The sequence below is a fragment of the Panulirus ornatus genome, chromosome 15 (assembly GCF_036320965.1).
Source record: "Panulirus ornatus isolate Po-2019 chromosome 15, ASM3632096v1, whole genome shotgun sequence".
In the NCBI taxonomy this organism is placed as follows: Eukaryota; Metazoa; Arthropoda; class Malacostraca; order Decapoda; family Palinuridae; genus Panulirus; species Panulirus ornatus.
In genome coordinates, this window is record NC_092238.1 from 166,695 (window position 1) to 184,414 (window position 17,720).

Sequence of the window (17,720 nt, forward strand, 5' to 3'; positions counted from 1 at the left end):
AGCGCAAGGAAACAGACGAAAGAAATGGCCCAACCCACCCCCATACACATGTATATACATACACGTCCACACACGCAGCTTTCCATGGTTTACCCCAGACGCTTCACATGCCCTGATTCAATCCACTGACAGCACGTCAACCCTGGTATACCACATCGATCCAATTCACTCTATTCCTTGCCCTCCTTTCACCCTCCTGCATGTTCAGGCCCCGATCACACAAAATCTTTTTCACTCCATCTTTCCACCTCCAATTTGGTCTCCCACTTCTCCTCGTTCCCTCCACCTCCAACACATATATCCTCTTGGTCAATCTTTCCGCACTCATTCTCTCCATGTGCCCAAACCATTTCAAAACACCCTCTTCTGCTCTCTCAACCACGCTCTTTTTATTTCCACACATCTCTCTTACCCTTACGTTACTTAATCAAACCACCTCACACCACACATTGTCCTCAAACATCTCATTTCCAGCACATCCACCCTCCTGCGCACAACTCTATCCATAGCCCACGCCTCACAACCATACAACATTGTTGGAACCACTATTCCTTCAAACATAGCCATTTTTGCTTTCCGAGATTATGTTCTCGACTTCCATACATTCTTCAAGGCTCCCAGGATTTTCGCCCCCTCCCCCACCCTATGATCCACTTCCGCTTCCATGGTCCATCTGCTGCCAGATCCACTCCCAGATATCTAAAACACTTTACTTCCTCCAGTTTTTCTCCATTCAAACTTACCTCCCAATTGACTTCACCCTAAACCCTACTGTACCTAATAACCTTGCTCTTATTCACATTTACTCCTAACTTTCTTTTTTCACACACTTTACCAAACTCAGTCACCAGCTTCTGCAGTTTCTCACATGAATCAGCCACCAGCGCTGTATCATCAGCGAACAACAACTGACTCACTTCCCAAGCTCTCTCATCCACAACAGACTTCATACTTGCCCCTCTTTCCAAAACTCTTGCATTCACTTCCATAACAACCCCATCCATAAACAAATTAAACAAACAATAAATATATGTTTATGGATGGGGTTGTTAGGGAGGTAAATGCAAGAGTTTTGGAAAGAGGGGCAAGTATGAAGTCTGTTGGAGATGAGAGAGCTTGGGAAGTGAGTCAGTTGTTGTTCGCTGATGACACAGCGCTGGTGGCTGATTCATGTGTGAAACTGCAGAAGCTGGTGACTGAGTTTGGTAAAGTGTGTGGAAGAAGAAAGTTAAGAGTAAATGTGAATAAGAGCAAGGTTATTAGGTACAGTAGGGTTGAGGGTCAAGTCAATTGGGAGGTGAGTTTGAATGGAGAAAAACTGGAGGAAGTGAAGTGTTTTAGATATCTGGGAGTGGATCTGGCAGCGGATGGAACCATGGAAGCGGAAGTGGATCATAGGGTGGGGGAGGGGGCAAAAATTCTGGGGGCCTTGAAGAATGTGTGGAAGTCGAGAACATTATCTCGGAAAGCAAAAATGGGTATGTTTGAAGGAATAGTGGTTCCAACAATGATGTATGGTTGCGAGGCATGGGCTATGGATAGAGTTGTGCGCAGGAGGATGGATGTGCTGGAAATGAGATGTTTGAGGACAATGTGTGGTGTGAGGTGGTTTGATCGAGTGAGTAACGTAAGGGTAAGAGAGATGTGTGGAAATATAAAGAGCGTGGTTGAGAGAGCAGAAGAGGGTGTTTTGAAGTGGTTTGGGCACATGGAGAGGATGAGTGAGGTAAGATTGACCAAGAGGATATATGTGTCGGAGGTGGAGGGAACAAGGAGAAGAGGGAGACCAAATTGGAGGTGGAAAGATGGAGTGAAAAAAATTTTGTGTGATCGGGGCCTGAACATGCAGGAGGGTGAAAGGAGGGCAAGGAATAGAGTGAATTGGAGCGATGTGGTATACCGGGGCTGACGTGCTGTCAGTGGATTGAATCAAGGCATGTGAAGCGTCTGGGGTAAACCATGGAAAGCTGTGTAGGTATGTATATTTGCGTGTGTGGACGTATGTATATACATGTGTATGGGGGGGGTTGGGCCATTTCTTTCGTCTGTTTCCTTGCGCTACCTCGCAAACGCGGGAGACAGCGACAAAGTATAAAAAAAAAAAAAATAAATATAAATATATATATATATATATATATATAATATATGGAAGGTATTAAGAATATATGGTGTGGGAGGCAAGTTGTTAGAAGCAGTGAAAAGTTTTTATCGAGGATGTAAGGCATGTGTACGTGTAGGAAGAGAGGAAAGTGATTGGTTCTTGGTGAATGTAGGTTTGCGGCAGGGGTGTGTGATGTCTCCATGGTTGTTTAATTTGTTTATGGATTCCTGGTAAATTATATGGGAGGGTATTGATTGAGAGGGTGAAGGCATGTACAGAGCATCAGATTGGGGAAGAACAGAGTGGTTTTAGAAGTGGTAGAGGATGTGTGGATCAGGTGTTTGCTTTGAAGAATGTATGTGAGAAATATTTAGAAAAGCAATTGGATTTGTATGTAGCATTTATGGATCTGGAGAAGGCATATGATAGAGTTGATAGAGATGCTCTGTGGAAGGTATTAAGAATATATGGTGTGGGAGGCAAGTTGTTAGAAGCAGTGAAAAGTTTTTATCGAGGATGTAAGGCATGTGTATGTGTAGGAAGAGAGGAAAGTGATTGGTTCTCAGTGAATGTATGTTTGCGGCAGGGGTCTGTGATGTCTCCATGGTTGTTTAATTTGTTTATGGATGGGGTTGTTAGGGAGGTGAATGCAAGAGTTTTGGAAAGAGGGGCAAGTATGAAGTCTGTTGGGGATGAGAGAGCTTGGGAAGTGAGTCAGTTGTTGTTCGCTGATGATACAGCGCTGGTGGCTGATTCATGTGAGAAACAGCAGAAGCTGGTGACTGAGTTTGGTAAAGTGTGTGAAAGAAGAAAGTTAAGAGTAAATGTGAATAAGAGCAAGGTTATTAGGTACAGTAGGGTTGAGGGTCAAGTCAATTGGGAGGTGAGTTTGAATGGAGAAAAACTGGAGGAAGTGAAGTGTTTTAGATATCTGGAGTGGATCTGGCAGCGGATGGAACCATGGAAGCAGAAGTGGATCATAGGGTGGGGGAGGGGGCTAAAATTCTGGGAGCCTTGAAGAATGTGTGGAAGTCGAGAACATTATCTCGGAAAGCAAAAATGGGTATGTTTGAAGGAATAGTGGTTCCAACAATGTTGTATGGTTGCGAGGCGTGGGCTATGGATAGAGTTGTGCGCAGGAGGATGGATGTGCTGGAAGAGAGGAAAGTGATTGGTTCTCAGTGAATGTAGGTTTGCGGCAGGGGTCTGTGATGTCTCCATGGTTGTTTAATTTGTTTATGGATGGGGTTGTTAGGGAGGTGAATGCAAGAGTTTTGGAAAGAGGGGCAAGTATGAAGTCTGTTGGGGATGAGAGAGTTTGGGAAGTGAGTCAGTTGTTGTTCGCTGATGATACAGCGCTGGTGGCTGATTCATGTGAGAAACTGCAGAAGCTGGTGACTGAGTTTGGTAAAGTGTGTGAAAGAAGAAAGTTAAGAGTAAATGTGAATAAGAGCAAGGTTATTAGGTACAATAGGGTTGAGGGTCAAGTCAATTGGGAGGTGAGTTTGAATGGAGAAAAACTGGAGGAAGTGAAGTGTTTTAGATATCTGGGAGTGGATCTGGCAGCGGATGGAACCATGGAAGCAGAAGTGGATCATAGGGTGGGGGAGGGGGCGAAAATTCTGGGAGCCTTGAAGAATGTGTGGAAGTCGAGAACATTATCTCGGAAAGCAAAAATGGGTATGTTTGAAGGAATAGTGGTTCCAACAATGTTGTATGGTTGCGAGGCGTGGACTATGGATAGAGTTGTGCGCAGGAGGATGGATGTGCTGGAAATGAGATGTTTGAGGACAATGTGTGGTGTGAGGTGGTTTGATCGAGTAAGTAACGTACGGGTAAGAGAGATGTGTGGAAATAAAAAGCGCGTGGTTGAGAGAGCAGAAGAGGGTGTTTTGAAATGGTTTGGGCACATGGAGAGAATGAGTGAGGAAAGATTGACCAAGAGGATATATGTGTCGGAGGTGGAGGGAACGAGGAGAAGAGGGAGACCAAATTGGAGGTGGAAAGATGGAGTGAAAAAGATTTTGTGTGATCGGGGCCTGAACATGCAAGAGGGTGAAAGGAGGGCAAGGAATAGATTGAATTGGAGCGATGTGGTATACCGGGGTTGACGTGCTGTCAGTGGATTGAATCAAGGCATGTGAAGCGTCTGGGGTAAACCATGGAAAGATGTGTAGGTATGTATATGTGCATGTGTGGACGTATGTATATACATGTGTATGGGGATGGGTTGGGCCATTTTTTTCGTCTGTTTCCTTGCGCTACCTCGCAAATGCGGGAGACAGCGACAAAGCAAAAAAAAAAAAAAAAAAAAAAAAAAAAAAAATATATATATATATATATATATATATATATATATATATATATATATATAATCAAGTTTCCTTGATTATGAAGTAAATTCTACTTCATCATATGCAAATTCTTCTCCCATCTTACCTGCTCAAGATCAGCATCTTGGTCTATCATGATAAGGCCAAGGGGAGAGGAGGCACTACGCAGTTTTTCTTTATCATAATGATGTTGCTCATAGTCAAACATGGTAATCCTCGACACCTGTAGTCGAAGTTGTTCCAAATGTGGCATCCTGTGGGAAAAAGATGGGTTGAGATCATACAGAGATGCTGGTGTCATGAAGTGAATCAGTTCTGCATTATAAACACATCTGTTCTCAGAGATGTCCATGCTACGAAACTACAGACTGCTTGATTTTATAAGGAAAAATTCTATACCTATTGCTGTTTTCAGCAAATGGTACACATCTAATTCTTTGTCTGCTAAGATCTAATGGCCTCTATGAATACTATTTGCCTGTCAAAGTCCCATCAAGGGGTGGCCACAGCAAAAGAGTCTCCACTTATCCCTGCCCTTACATACCTCCCTCACATAAACCATTCCATGTATTCTTCCACTATTCCTCCCCCTCCAGTATTCCTCCACCCTATTTGCCCATGTAGCAAGGTAGCACCAGGAAAAGACAAAAAAAAAGGCCACATTTGTTCACACCCAATCTCTAGCTGTCATACGAAATGCACCAAAACCACAGCTCCCTTTCCACATCCAGGTCCCAAACCTTTCCATGCCTTGCCCCAAATGCTTCACATGCCCTGGTTCAATCCATTGACAACACTTCAACCGCCATATACCACATCGTTCTAATTCACTCTATTCCTTGCATGCCTTTCACCCTCCTGTATGTTCAGGCCCTAATCACTCAAAATTTTTTTCACTTTATCCTTCCACCTCCAATTTGGTCTCCCGCTTCTCCTTGTTCTCTCCACCTCTGACACATATATCCTCTTTGTCAATCTTTTCTCACTCGTTCTCTCCATGTGTTCAAATCATTTCAACACACCTTCTTCTGCTCTCTCAACCACATTCTTTTTATTTCCACACATCTCTCTTACCCTTTTATTACTTAATCAAACCACCTCACACTACATACTGTCCTCAAGTATGTAATTTCTGACACATCCACATGCTTAATTTTGATTATGCAGTAAACGAGGATATAAAAGAGCAGAGGTGCAACAAAAGTTAAAGAGGAGAAACAGATATATGTGGGGCCTATATGGACTTTGACAATTTCTATGCTAACATAAGCTGAGAAACAATTAAGTAGCCAGTAACCACGGTAATGTAAAAGATTCTGTGAAATTTACAGGAAAGGAGTAGGAACACTGGTACTTATGCCCTCAAATACAGAGGGAAGACTAAGAAAAAAGAATGGTTCAATAAAAGACTTCCAAAAGCAAGGGGACTTGGAGATACGCTGTGGAGATTAGGCAGAACTCCAGCCAGCCAGCATTTGTAAAATATAAGAGAAAAAGGAACAAGTATAGCAGGATAAGAAAGGAGGAACAAATAAACTTTGAAAAAGATACTGTGGACTAGTTAGAAAGTCCAAAACTTTTCCATAGATTCACCACGAGTAAGCAGCTAATTTGGCTATGGGATTCAGAAGGAAGAATTATAAAGGATGATATAAGGATTTGTGTGGGATGGAAAGACAAGTCCAAAAGTGAGTGTCTTCAGAGTGGAAGACACTAAATCCCTAACATCAATAAAATGAAATAAAAGAGAGGTCTTGGAATGCATCAAAATATCTAGGAAAGACATTAACTCTTTAACATCTCACTAAGTTTAAATATTTACACCATTTAAGCAATGCCTCTAGATGGATACTTTCTCACTGAATTTTGCATCATCAAGACTGCACACCAAAAGTGGATGGCGTTAAGGTGGCAAAGCAAGTTACTTTTTCTCCACAATCAGTAACCCTTCAGCCATACCAATGAGAACATATTTTCCATTGTTTTCTAGAGAGGAAATTGAGAAGCCTTTAGCTAACTTCAGATGTTCAGGCAGATGATGAATCTGAATTATTTGATGGTAATGATCTGTCTTTAGCTTGTGTAGAGAGTGATTTTACAGACATCAAAAGTTAATCAAAATGAGGCAGGATGTTTTCTAGCCAAAATGGTAATAGTGTTGCCTGTATCTGCCTTAAATGGACAACACTTTCTTTGACTGTTACTGTTAGTAATTTCACAAACTTTCTTTTTTGCTGATATGAAAAGTATCAATGAATCACACTGATTGCAGCAAGGAAAGACTGAGAATGTATATGAGATAAAACATGATGATAATCAGTAGTCAGTAGTCTGGTGTAAGTAAAATAAACAATAAAACAAGTGCAGTTGTAGGTCACTTCACAATCAGTCCTTACTCCTGCATTAGTAGGTTGTGCTGAAACACCTGCAAAATTTATACACATAATCACTGTGAAAGTAGTAGAGAATAAATATTTATGACGTGGATTTTTTTCAATTGCATGAATATCTTTTAAAATAAAACATCAAAAACATTTTTAAACAACCTGAAAAATGTGAATTATGAGGGTTTGAAAGGAAAACTTAGTAGATTAAATGTGTCTAAAACTACAATATTAGAGATATTCATAAAAACTTTAAAAAATCAATTCAAAAGTACATTACATCCACTACTTTCACTACCAGTATGTGTAAAAGTTTCCTAGATGCTTCAGTACAATATCCGAAAAAAAAAAAAAAGTGCTGGAATAGGGCCTGAGTGTCAATTTGCCAATTACTATGTTTTATGATATACTTTGCGTAAATCAAAAAAATTTATTAAAATTATTATCATATGATAGCTAGAGAATGGATGTGAGTGGATGAGGCCTTTTTTTGTCTGTTCCTGCTGCTGCCTTTCTAATGTGGGAAACAGCGATCAAGTATGAACAAAAATATTATCATGTTTTACCTCATATAAAGAATCCATTCGTATAAATTCAATGTGGGTCACTGATTTACCAGAAGTGTCAGTCAGACAGTGTTGTCAAGGTCAGGAAGATGTGGGAAACACTGCTTCCAATATTTGTGAGTAAACCTTCTGCCTCATCTTGGTAACCTTTCAGTGCTGGAAGAGTCAGCGTCCATAAAGTCATTCTCTATGTGATCCATAACAGATCATCACTATCAAATTATTCAGGATCATTTTCAGCTTCACCCTCTAAGTCTAATTCAAATGTGCTTAATTTCCTACCTTGAAGAATCTGGGAAATGTCCTCTCATTGGCATAGTTGGAGGATGACTAACTGCAGGAAGGAATTATCATGCACTGTCACCTAAGTCACCACCCAGGATTGGAACATGGCCATGAAATTAAAATATGAAACTAGATGCATAAACATCTATCTAGGATTGGAACATGGCCATGAAATTAAAGTATGAAACTAGATGCATAAACATCTATCTAAAAACACTAAACTTGTGTAAATATCTTTCAAGACAATAAGGGGTTAACAGAATATTTAGTAAGGGACTTGGCCCAAAGTGGGCTCACAGTTCTGATGAAATTTTACCAAATGTGCTGAGAATGTGTACAAATATACTTTATAAACTACTTCAAATTCTGTTCAAGGTGTTGCTGGAGACAGAAAAAGTGCTAAGGGAGTTGAAGAAGGCAAATGTGAAATCTCTACAGGAAAGAAAACTAGGAAAAACGTGCTGAACTACAGACCAATCTCCCTGATGAATGTGAGCTGTAAAGTACTGGAAAAGATAATCAAAAAGTTGACTACCTGCAGATAAGAAATTACCTACCTGAAATCAAATGGCTATAGAGACAGGGGGTCATGTGCACAACTTCTTAGATTTTAATGAGTGAGCTCTGTTTTGGGCAAACAAAAGGGCTGGGTGGGTTGTTTGTATCTGGATTGACTGAAAGTAATGAAAGTGTCTTATATAGGTGCCTTGATTACAAGGCAGGAAAAATGGAAGACTCATTTGATAGAAAAGAGATCTTTGTGGAAGGGAAGAAAGGATGCATATCAGAGGAGTTTGTCATACAATGGGCTGAAGTCACTAGCGGAGTATCATAGGATTCTGTTCTGGGACAATTTCTCTTCTTCATCTATTTGAATAACTTGCCAGAAGGTTTGGACTCCTGCCTCATTATGTTTGCAAATGATGTAAGGACCACAAGGGAGGTGAAAAGAAAGGAGGATTGCATCAACTTAAAAGGTGACCTTGACAGACTTTAGAATTATTTTGACACATGGTTGTTGAAGTTCAACCAAAGTAAAGTAATGAGGATAGATTATGGCAAAAGGCTTCTATATCAGTATATAGCTGGAAATAAGCTACAGGAATCTGGTTGTGAGATGGTTGGGGTTCACCATCATCCCTAACCTGTAGCTAGTCCCATGTAGGAGACCAACTATTGAAACTTAAATTCTTAGAATTCATAGATAAGGAAATATTCACCAAGCTATTCACACCCGACATAAGACCAAAACTAAAGTGTACTTCTTAACTATGGTCACAGCACCAAGAGAAGCATAAAGTGCTAAAAAAGAAGATCCACAGAGGGGCAACAAAGATGGCTCCAGAATTCTGGGTGCTGAGTATTATGGAAAATTGGGGAGCCAATTAACCCAATCATAATCTTTAAAGTTTGTAAACCAGATTTACGATGTTAATATACAGTTCTTCTAAAGATGTAAGGCTACAACAACCAAAGGCCATAGCATGATACTAAGCACGAAACTTGTTAAAAATGATGTAAAGAAGTACTTTTATAGCATAAGAGTGGTGGATGAATGTAAAAAAACTGCATGAGGATATAGTAAATGTGAGCAGTGTACAGAGGTTTAAAAAGCTGTATGATAGTAGAGCCAGTTCAAGAGATGGAACCCCATCCCTTACAATACAAATAGGTAACTGCTTATATTTCACAGTAACAGAATTATGCATGAACAGAGTAAGCTAAATGATGAAACTCTGAATGCATACAATATACAAACACCTAAATAAATTGAGTTTAAGAGATGGGGTCCTACAAGTGTAGAGCTCCCTCTCCATTCTGTTTAATAAGTACTATAATTACAAACAGGCAATCAAATAGAGCTCTTTTTTTCTGTTATGTAAATACAAGATTTCAACATACGTGACAGACTTAGCCTTTTTCTTTGTCACCATGGAGGCCTTGTTGAGATGTGTGAGCTCTATGATGCTAGGGTTGACCCTGGCTGCCTCACCATCCACTTGCATGGGGATGGTCTTCTTGGTGATAATCCTGGCTCTCTTGCACTGACAGATTGTCGTTCCATGACCACCCGCCTGTAAAAGTGGCTGGAAAGAAAGACAAGCTAATTCAACATTTCTAGCCTCACTGAACGAAGTTCCTAGTGACACCACAGAGAAAAACAAACAGGGATAAATTACACAACTGGAATAATGGTACACCCAGAATAGAATGCCTGTATCTCCAAAGAAATCTGCAATTACTCTTCCCACCCCTGGCAGACACAAATCCAGCTCACATCCATCAGTCACCTCAAGCAAACACTCACATATGACATTCAATTCTCAAAGCAATAACATTAATAATAAAGCAATACACACACAAAATACCCTCATAACATGAACTGGCATCATATTTGGATATATACAAGAATCACTTAGCATCCTCAACAAACAACTCATCCATTTCATTCTAAAGTATGCCTCACCAGCCTAGTTTTCCTCCCTCTCAAATGTAAATGTAACAAAGCTGCAAACTAAAAAAAAAAAAAAAAAAAAAAAAAAAAAAGCACTCAGAACAATCACTGGCTGCTTAGCAACCTCAAGTACTTAACACTTACACAATAAAACAGAGAACCTCCCTATGCAATTCCAACTCAACATGCCCGGCATTCAATTCTTCCCTCCCAAACCATTCCTTAAATAATCACTAACCCTAAAGCCAAAACAAAATGCCTATCACTGCCTTACGTTTCACCAACCTATACTCACAGAGCTCCCCATCCCTTGGAAACATAACACAGACAAAACACATTAACACAAGTATACATATGTGAGTAAGAGAGATGGTCATTATTACATTATGTATCAATTGATAGGCATATACAAGAGAGACTTTTGGATGTAAATGTACTAAGAGAGGCAGCTGGTGGGATGTCTGATCATTCTCTTGTGGAGATGAGGGAGACGATTTGTTGAAGATTTTGAAAGAGAGGAGAAAATGTCATGGAAAAAGAATGGTGAGAGCAAGTGAACTTAGAAAGGAGACTTGTGTAAAGAAATATCAGGAGAGAATGAATTTAAAATGGAGAGCAAATGAAGTGAGGGGAGTGGGTGAGGAATGAGAGGTATTTAGGGAAGTAGTGATGGCATGTGCAAGAGATGTATGTGGCATGTGAAAAGTGGGAGGTAAGCCAATTAAAAAGGGTAGTGAGTGGTGAGATGAAGAAGTAAAGTTGCTAGTAAAAGAAAAAAGAGAGGCATTTTGGCAGTACTTACAAGGAAGGAGTGCAAATAAGTGGGAGATGTGTAAGAAAAAGTAGCAGGTCAAGAGAAAGGTGCAGAGGTTGAAAAAGAGGGAAAATGAGAATTGGGGAGGGAAAGTATCATTAGACTTTAGGGAGATTAAAAGGATGCTTTGGAGGAGGTATATAATCTGCAAATGACAGAGCAAATGGGGACATCAGTGAAGAGAGCAAAAGGGAAAGTGATAACAGATAGTAATGGAGTGAGGAGGAGATGGATTGAGTATTTTGAAGCACTACTAAATGTGTTTGATGATAGAGTGGCAGATGTAGGGTGTTTAGATCAGAGTGGTATGAGAAGTGAGTCATGGAGAGTGGTTTGGTGTAGAGAAAAGAGGTGATGAAAGCTTTGCAGAAGATGATATGTGGCAAGGTGGCTGGTGTGGATGGTATTGCAGTTGAACTTACTAAAAAAGTGGGTGGCTGTGTTGCTGATTAGTTGGTAAGGATATTCAGTGTATGTATGGATCAAGGTAAAGTACCTGAGGATTGGCAGAATGCATGTATAGTGCCACTGTATACAGGAAAAGGGGATGAAGGTGAATGTTAAAACTGCTGAGGCTTAAGTTTGTTGAGTGTGCCTGGTAAATTGTATGGTAGGATATTGACTGAGAGGGTGGTGGCATATATAGAGCTTCAAATTGGGGAAGAGCAGGGTGGTTTCAGAAGTGGTAGAGGATGAGTGGATCAGGGGTATGCCTTGAAGAATCTGTGTGAGAAATACTTAAGAAAAACAGGATTTGTATGTGGCATTTATGGATATGGAAAAGGCATAGGATAGGATAGAAAAGAGATGTTTTGTGGTAAGTCTTAAGAATATATGGTGTGGGATGTAAGCTGCTAAGAGCAGTGAGAAATTTTTTGATAAGGGTGAGTGGAAAGAGAGGAGAGTGAATGGTTCTCAGTGAAGGTCGATCTGCGGCAGGGGTGTGTGATGTCACCATGGTTGTTTAATTTGTTTATGGATGGGGTGGTCAGGGAGTTAAATGCAAGTCTTCCAGAGAGGGGCAAGTATGCAGTCTGTTGGGGATGAGAGGGCCTAGGAAGTGAGTCAGTTGTTGTTTGCTGATGAAACAGCTCTAGTAGTTAATCTGAGCAAGAAGCTGCAGAAGTTGGTGAATGAGTTTGCAAAAGAGTGTGAAAGGAAAAAGTTGCGAGTAAATGTGAAAAAAAAGCAAGGTTATTAGGTTCAGCAGGATTGAGGGACAAGTTAGTTGGGATGTAAATTTGCATGGAGATAAATTAAAGGAAGTGAAGTGTTTTAGACATATGGGAGTGGACTTGGTAGTGAATGGAACTATGGAAGTAGAAGTGAGGCATAGGATGGGGGAGGTGGCAAAGGTTCTGTGAGTGATGAAGAATGTGTGGAAAGACAGCATCATCTGGGAGAGCAAAAATGGGTATGTTTGAAGGAATAGTAGTTCCAACAATATTATACGGTTCCAAGACATGGGTTATAGATGGGTGGTACAGAGAAGGATGGATGTGTTGGAAATGAACTGCTTAAGGACAGTATGTGGTAAGAGATGGTTTGATCAAGTAAGTAATAAAAGGGTAAGGGAGATGTGTGCATATGAAAAGAGTTCGGCTGAGAGAGTAGAAGGTGTGTTGAAATGGTTTGGACACATGGAGAGAATGAGTAGGGAAAGATTGACAAAGAGGATATATGTGTCAGAGGTAGAGGGGACAAGGAGAAGCAGGAGACCAAATTGGAGGTGGAAGGATGGAGTGAAAAAGATTTTGAGCAATCAGAGCCTAAACATACAGGAGGGTGAAAGGTGTGCAAGAAATAGGAATGATGTGGTATACCGGGGTTGATGTGCTGTCATTGGACTGAACCAGGACATGTGAAGCATTTGGGGTAAACCATGGAAAAGTCTGTGGGCCTGGATGTGGAAAGGGAGCTGTGGTTTTGGTGCATTACAAATGACAGCCTTTTTTTGTCTTTTCCTGGCACTACCTTGCTATGAGTGTGTGTGTGTGTGTGTGTGTGTGTGTGTGTGTTTGGGGGGGGGATTATTTGTAGCAGTTATGGATCTGGAGAAGGCATATGATAGAGTTGATAAAGAAGCTCTGTGGAAGGTATTAAGAATATATGGTGTGGGAGGCAAGCTGTTAAAAGCAATGAAAAGTTTTTATCAAGGATGTAAGGCATGTGTACGAGTAGGAAAGTGATTGGTTCTCAGTGAATACCGGTTTGCGGCAGGGGTGCTTGATGTCTCCATGGTTGTTTAACTTGTTTATGGATAGGGTTGTTAGGGAAGTGAATGCAAGAGTTTTGGAAAGAGGGGCAAGTATGCAGTCTGTTGTAGATGAGAGCTTGGAAAGTGAGTCAGTTGTTGTTCGCTGATGATACAGTGCTGGTGGCTGATTCGGGTGAGAAACTGCAGAAGCTGGTGACTGAGTTTGGTGACGTGTGTGAAAGAAGAAAGCTGAGAGTGAATGTGAATAAAAGCATGGTTATTAGGTACAATAGGGTTGAGGGACAAGTCAATTGGGAGGTAAGTTTGAATGGAGAAAAACTGGAGGAAGTGAAGTGTTTTAGATATCTGGGAGTGGATTTGGCAGCGGATGGAACCATGGAAGTGGAAGTGAATCATAGGGTGGGGGAGGGGGCGAAAGTTCTGGGAGCGTTGAAAAATGTGTGGAAGTTGAGAACGTGATCTTGAAAAGCAAAAATGTGTATGTTTGAAGGAGCAACGGTTCCAACAATGTTATATAGTTGTGAGGCGTGGGCTATAGATAGAGTTGTGCAGAGGAGGGTGGATGTGTTGGAAATGAGATGTTTGAGGACAATATGCGGTGTGAGGTGGTTTGATCAAGTAAGTAATGAAAGGGTGAGAGAGATGTGCGGTAATAAAAAGTGTGAATGAGAGAGCAGAAGAGGGTGTTTTGAAATGGTCTGGTCACATGGAGAGAATGAGTGAGGAAAGATTGACAAAGAGGATAAGCGTCAGAGGTGGAGGGAATGAGGAGAAGTGGGAGACCAAAAGTGGAGGTGAAAGGATGAAGTGAAAAAGATTTCGAGCAATCGGAGCCTGAACATACAGGAGGGTGAAAGGCATGCAAGGAATAGAGTGAATTGGAATGATGTGGTATACCAGGGTCGGCATGCTGTCAATGGATTGAACCAGGGCATGTGAAGCATCTGGGGTAAACCATAGAAAGTTTTGTGGGGCCTGGATGTGGAAAGGGAGCTGTGGTTTCAGTGCATTACACATGACAGCTAGAGACTGAGTGTGAACAAATGTGGCCTTTGTTGTTTTTTCCTAGCGCTACCTCTCATGCATGTGGGGGGAGGGGAGTGCTGTTTCATGTGTGGTGGGGTGGCAATGGGAACTGATGAAGGCAGCAAGTATGAATATCTATATGTGTATATATATATATTTCTTTTTTTTTTTTTTTGCTTTGTCGCTGTCTCCCGCGTTTGCGAGGTAGCGCAAGGAAACAGACGAAAGAAATGGCCCAACCCACCCCCATACACATGTATATACATACGTCCACACACGCAAATATACATACCTAGACAGCTTTCCATGGTTTACCCCAGACGCTTCACATGCCTTGATTCAATCCACTGACAGCACGTCAACCCCGATATACCACATCGCTCCAATTCACTCTATTCCTTGCCCTCCTTTCACCCTCCTGCATGTTCAGGCCCCGATCACACAAAATCTTTTTCACTCCATCTTTCCACCTCCAATTTGGTCTCCCTCTTCTCCTCGTTCCCTCCACCTCCGACACATATATCCTCTTGGTCAATCTTTCCTCACTCATTCTCTCCATGTGACCAAACCATTTCAAAACACCCTCTTCTGCTCTCTCAACCACACTCTTTTTATTTCCACACATCTCTCTTACCCTTACGTTACTTACTCGATCAAACCACCTCACACCACACATTGTCCTCAAACATCTCATTTCCAGCACATCCATCCTCCTGCGCACAACTCTATCCATAGTCCACGCCTCGCAACCATACAACATTGTTGGAACCACTATTCCTTCAAACATACCCATTTTTGCTTTCCGAGATAATGTTCTCGACTTCCACACATTCTTCAAGGCTCCCAGAATTTTCGCCCCCTCCCCCACCCTATGATCCACTTCCGCTTCCATGGTTCCATCCGCTGCCAGATCCACTCCCAGATATCTAAAACACTTCACTTCCTCCAGTTTTTCTCCATTCAAACTCACCTCCCAATTGACTTCACCCTCAACCCTACTGTACCTAATAACCTTGCTCTTATTCACATTTACTCTTAACTTTCTTCTTTCACACACTTTACCAAACTCAGTCACCAGCTTCTGCAGTTTCTCACATGAATCAGCCACCAGCGCTGTATCATCAGCGAACAACAACTGACTCACTTCCTAAGCTCTCTCATCCCCAACAGACTTCATCCTTGCCCCTCTTTCCAAAACTCTTGCATTCACCTCCCTAACAACCCCATCCATAAACAAATTAAACAACCATGGAGACATCACACACCCCTGCTGCAAACCTACATTATATATATATATATATATATATATATATATATATATATATATATATATATATATATATATACATATGTCTGTGTGAACTGGATCGATGTGGTATACCGGGGTTGACGTGCTGTCAGTGGATTGAATCAGGGCATGTGAAGCGTCTGGGGTAAACCATGGAAAGTTGTGTGGGGCCTGGATGTGGAAAGGGAGCTGTGGTTTCGGGCATTATTGCGTGACAACTGGAGACTGAGTGTGAACGAATGGGGCCTTTGTTGTCTTTTCCTAGTGCTACCTCGCACACATGAGGGGGGAGGGGGATGGTATTCCATGTGTGGTGAGGTGGCGATGGGAATGAATAGGGGCAGGCAGTGTGAATTGTGTGCATGGGTATATATGTATGTGTCTGTGTGTGTATATATATGTGTACATTGAGATGTATAGGTATGTATATTTGCGTGTGTGGGCGTGTGTGTGTGTACATTGTGTATGGGGGTGGGTTGTGCCATTTCTTTCGTCTGTTTCCTTGCGCTACCTCGCAAACGCAGGAGATAGTGACAAAGCAAAATGAATATAAATATATGTCTGTGTACGTATATGTATGCACACGTTGAAATGTAAAGGTATGTATATGTGCATGTGTGGGCATTTATGTATATGCATGTGTATGTGGTTGGATTGGGCCATTCTTTCGTTTGTTTCCTTGGGCTACCTCGCTAGTGCGGGAGACAGCGACTAAGTATACTGATCAAAATGACCAGGAAGCCTCTGGGCCTTTATACTCACCATCTGGTATGTGGTGAGGCCAATGACCTCAATGATGCCATCATCAGTATGTTGCTCTATTCCGGTGCTTCGGTTCCAGGGATGGGTTCCTGATCCATAGCTGCCAGTAACAAGCATTGCATTAGCAAATGGTAATAATATGGTCAATGCTTTAATATGATGATATCTGGGCTAAATGGGGAACAGAAAGTTGAGGGGAAAAAAGGAAGAAAAGAGATAGACGACAAGAGGGTGAAGGAAAGAGATTGTAAACTGAATTGAAAGCACTAGAGTATGGAGGAGTCTTGCAAAATACAGTGATAATAATGGTGAAACTATTAACATGTAGCAGCATTTCATGCCTTACCTTCCTGCCATATATATAAAAGGGAAGGGAGCGGGGGGCTGGAAATCCTCCCCTCTCATTTTCTTTTTTAGTTTTCCAAGAGAAGGAACAGAGAAGGGGGCCACATGGGGATGTTCCCTCAGGGGCCCAGTCCTCTGTTCTTGACGCTACCTCGCTAATGCGGGAAATGGCGAATAGTATGAAAGAAAGAAAGATATATATATATATATATATATATATATATATATATATATATATATATATATATATATATATATATATATATATTTTTTTTTTTGTCGCTGTCTCCTGCGTTTGCGAGGTAGCGCAAGGAAACAGACGAAAGAAATGGCCCAACCCACCCCCATACACATGTATATACATACATCCACACACGCAAATATACATACCTACACAGCTTTCCATGGTTTACCCCAGACGCTTCACATGCCTTGATTCAATCCACTGACAGCACGTCAACCCCAGTATACCACATCGCTCCAATTCACTCTATTCCTTGCCCTCCTTTCACCCTCCTGCATGTTCAGGCCCCGATCACACAAAATCTTTTTCACTCCATCTTTCCACCTCCAATTTGGTCTCCCTCTTCTCCTCGTTCCCTCCACCTCCGACACATATATTCTCTTGGTCAATCTTTCCTCACTCATTCTCTCCATGTGCCCAAACCATTTCAAAACACCCTCTTCTGCTCTCTCAACCACGCTCTTTTTATTTCCACACATCTCTCTTACCCTTACGTTACTTACTCGATCAAACCACCTCACACCACACATTGTCCTCAAACATCTCATTTCCAGCACATCCATCCTCCTGCGCACAACTCTATCCATAGCCCACGCCTCGCAACCATACAACATTGTTGGAACCACTATTCCTTCAAACATACCCATTTTTGCTTTCCGAGATAATGTTCTCGACTTCCACACATTCTTCAAGGCTCCCAGAATTTTCGCCCCCTCCCCCACCCTATGATCCACTTCCGCTTCCATGGTTCCATCCGCTGCCAGATCCACTCCCAGATATCTAAAACACTTCACTTCCTCCAGTTTTTCTCCATTCAAACTCACCTCCCAACTGACTTCACCCTCAACCCTACTGTACCTAATAACCTTGCTCTTATTCACATTTACTCTTAACTTTCT

General features: G+C 41.5%; 1 protein-coding gene across 1 annotated transcript in view; it reads right to left on the reverse strand.

Annotated features, from left to right (window-relative positions):
• Positions 1 to 17,720, reverse strand: part of rdgA (retinal degeneration A) — a 243,246-nt gene that overhangs the window by 64,484 nt on the left and 161,042 nt on the right. Inside the window, exons 11-13 of the mRNA XM_071670254.1 lie at positions 16,233 to 16,332; positions 9,572 to 9,756; positions 4,541 to 4,688 (exon numbers count right to left, since the gene is read on the reverse strand). Coding sequence (XP_071526355.1) covers positions 4,541 to 4,688; positions 9,572 to 9,756; positions 16,233 to 16,332 — 433 coding nt within the window. The remainder of the gene's footprint in view (positions 1 to 4,540; positions 4,689 to 9,571; positions 9,757 to 16,232; positions 16,333 to 17,720) is intronic.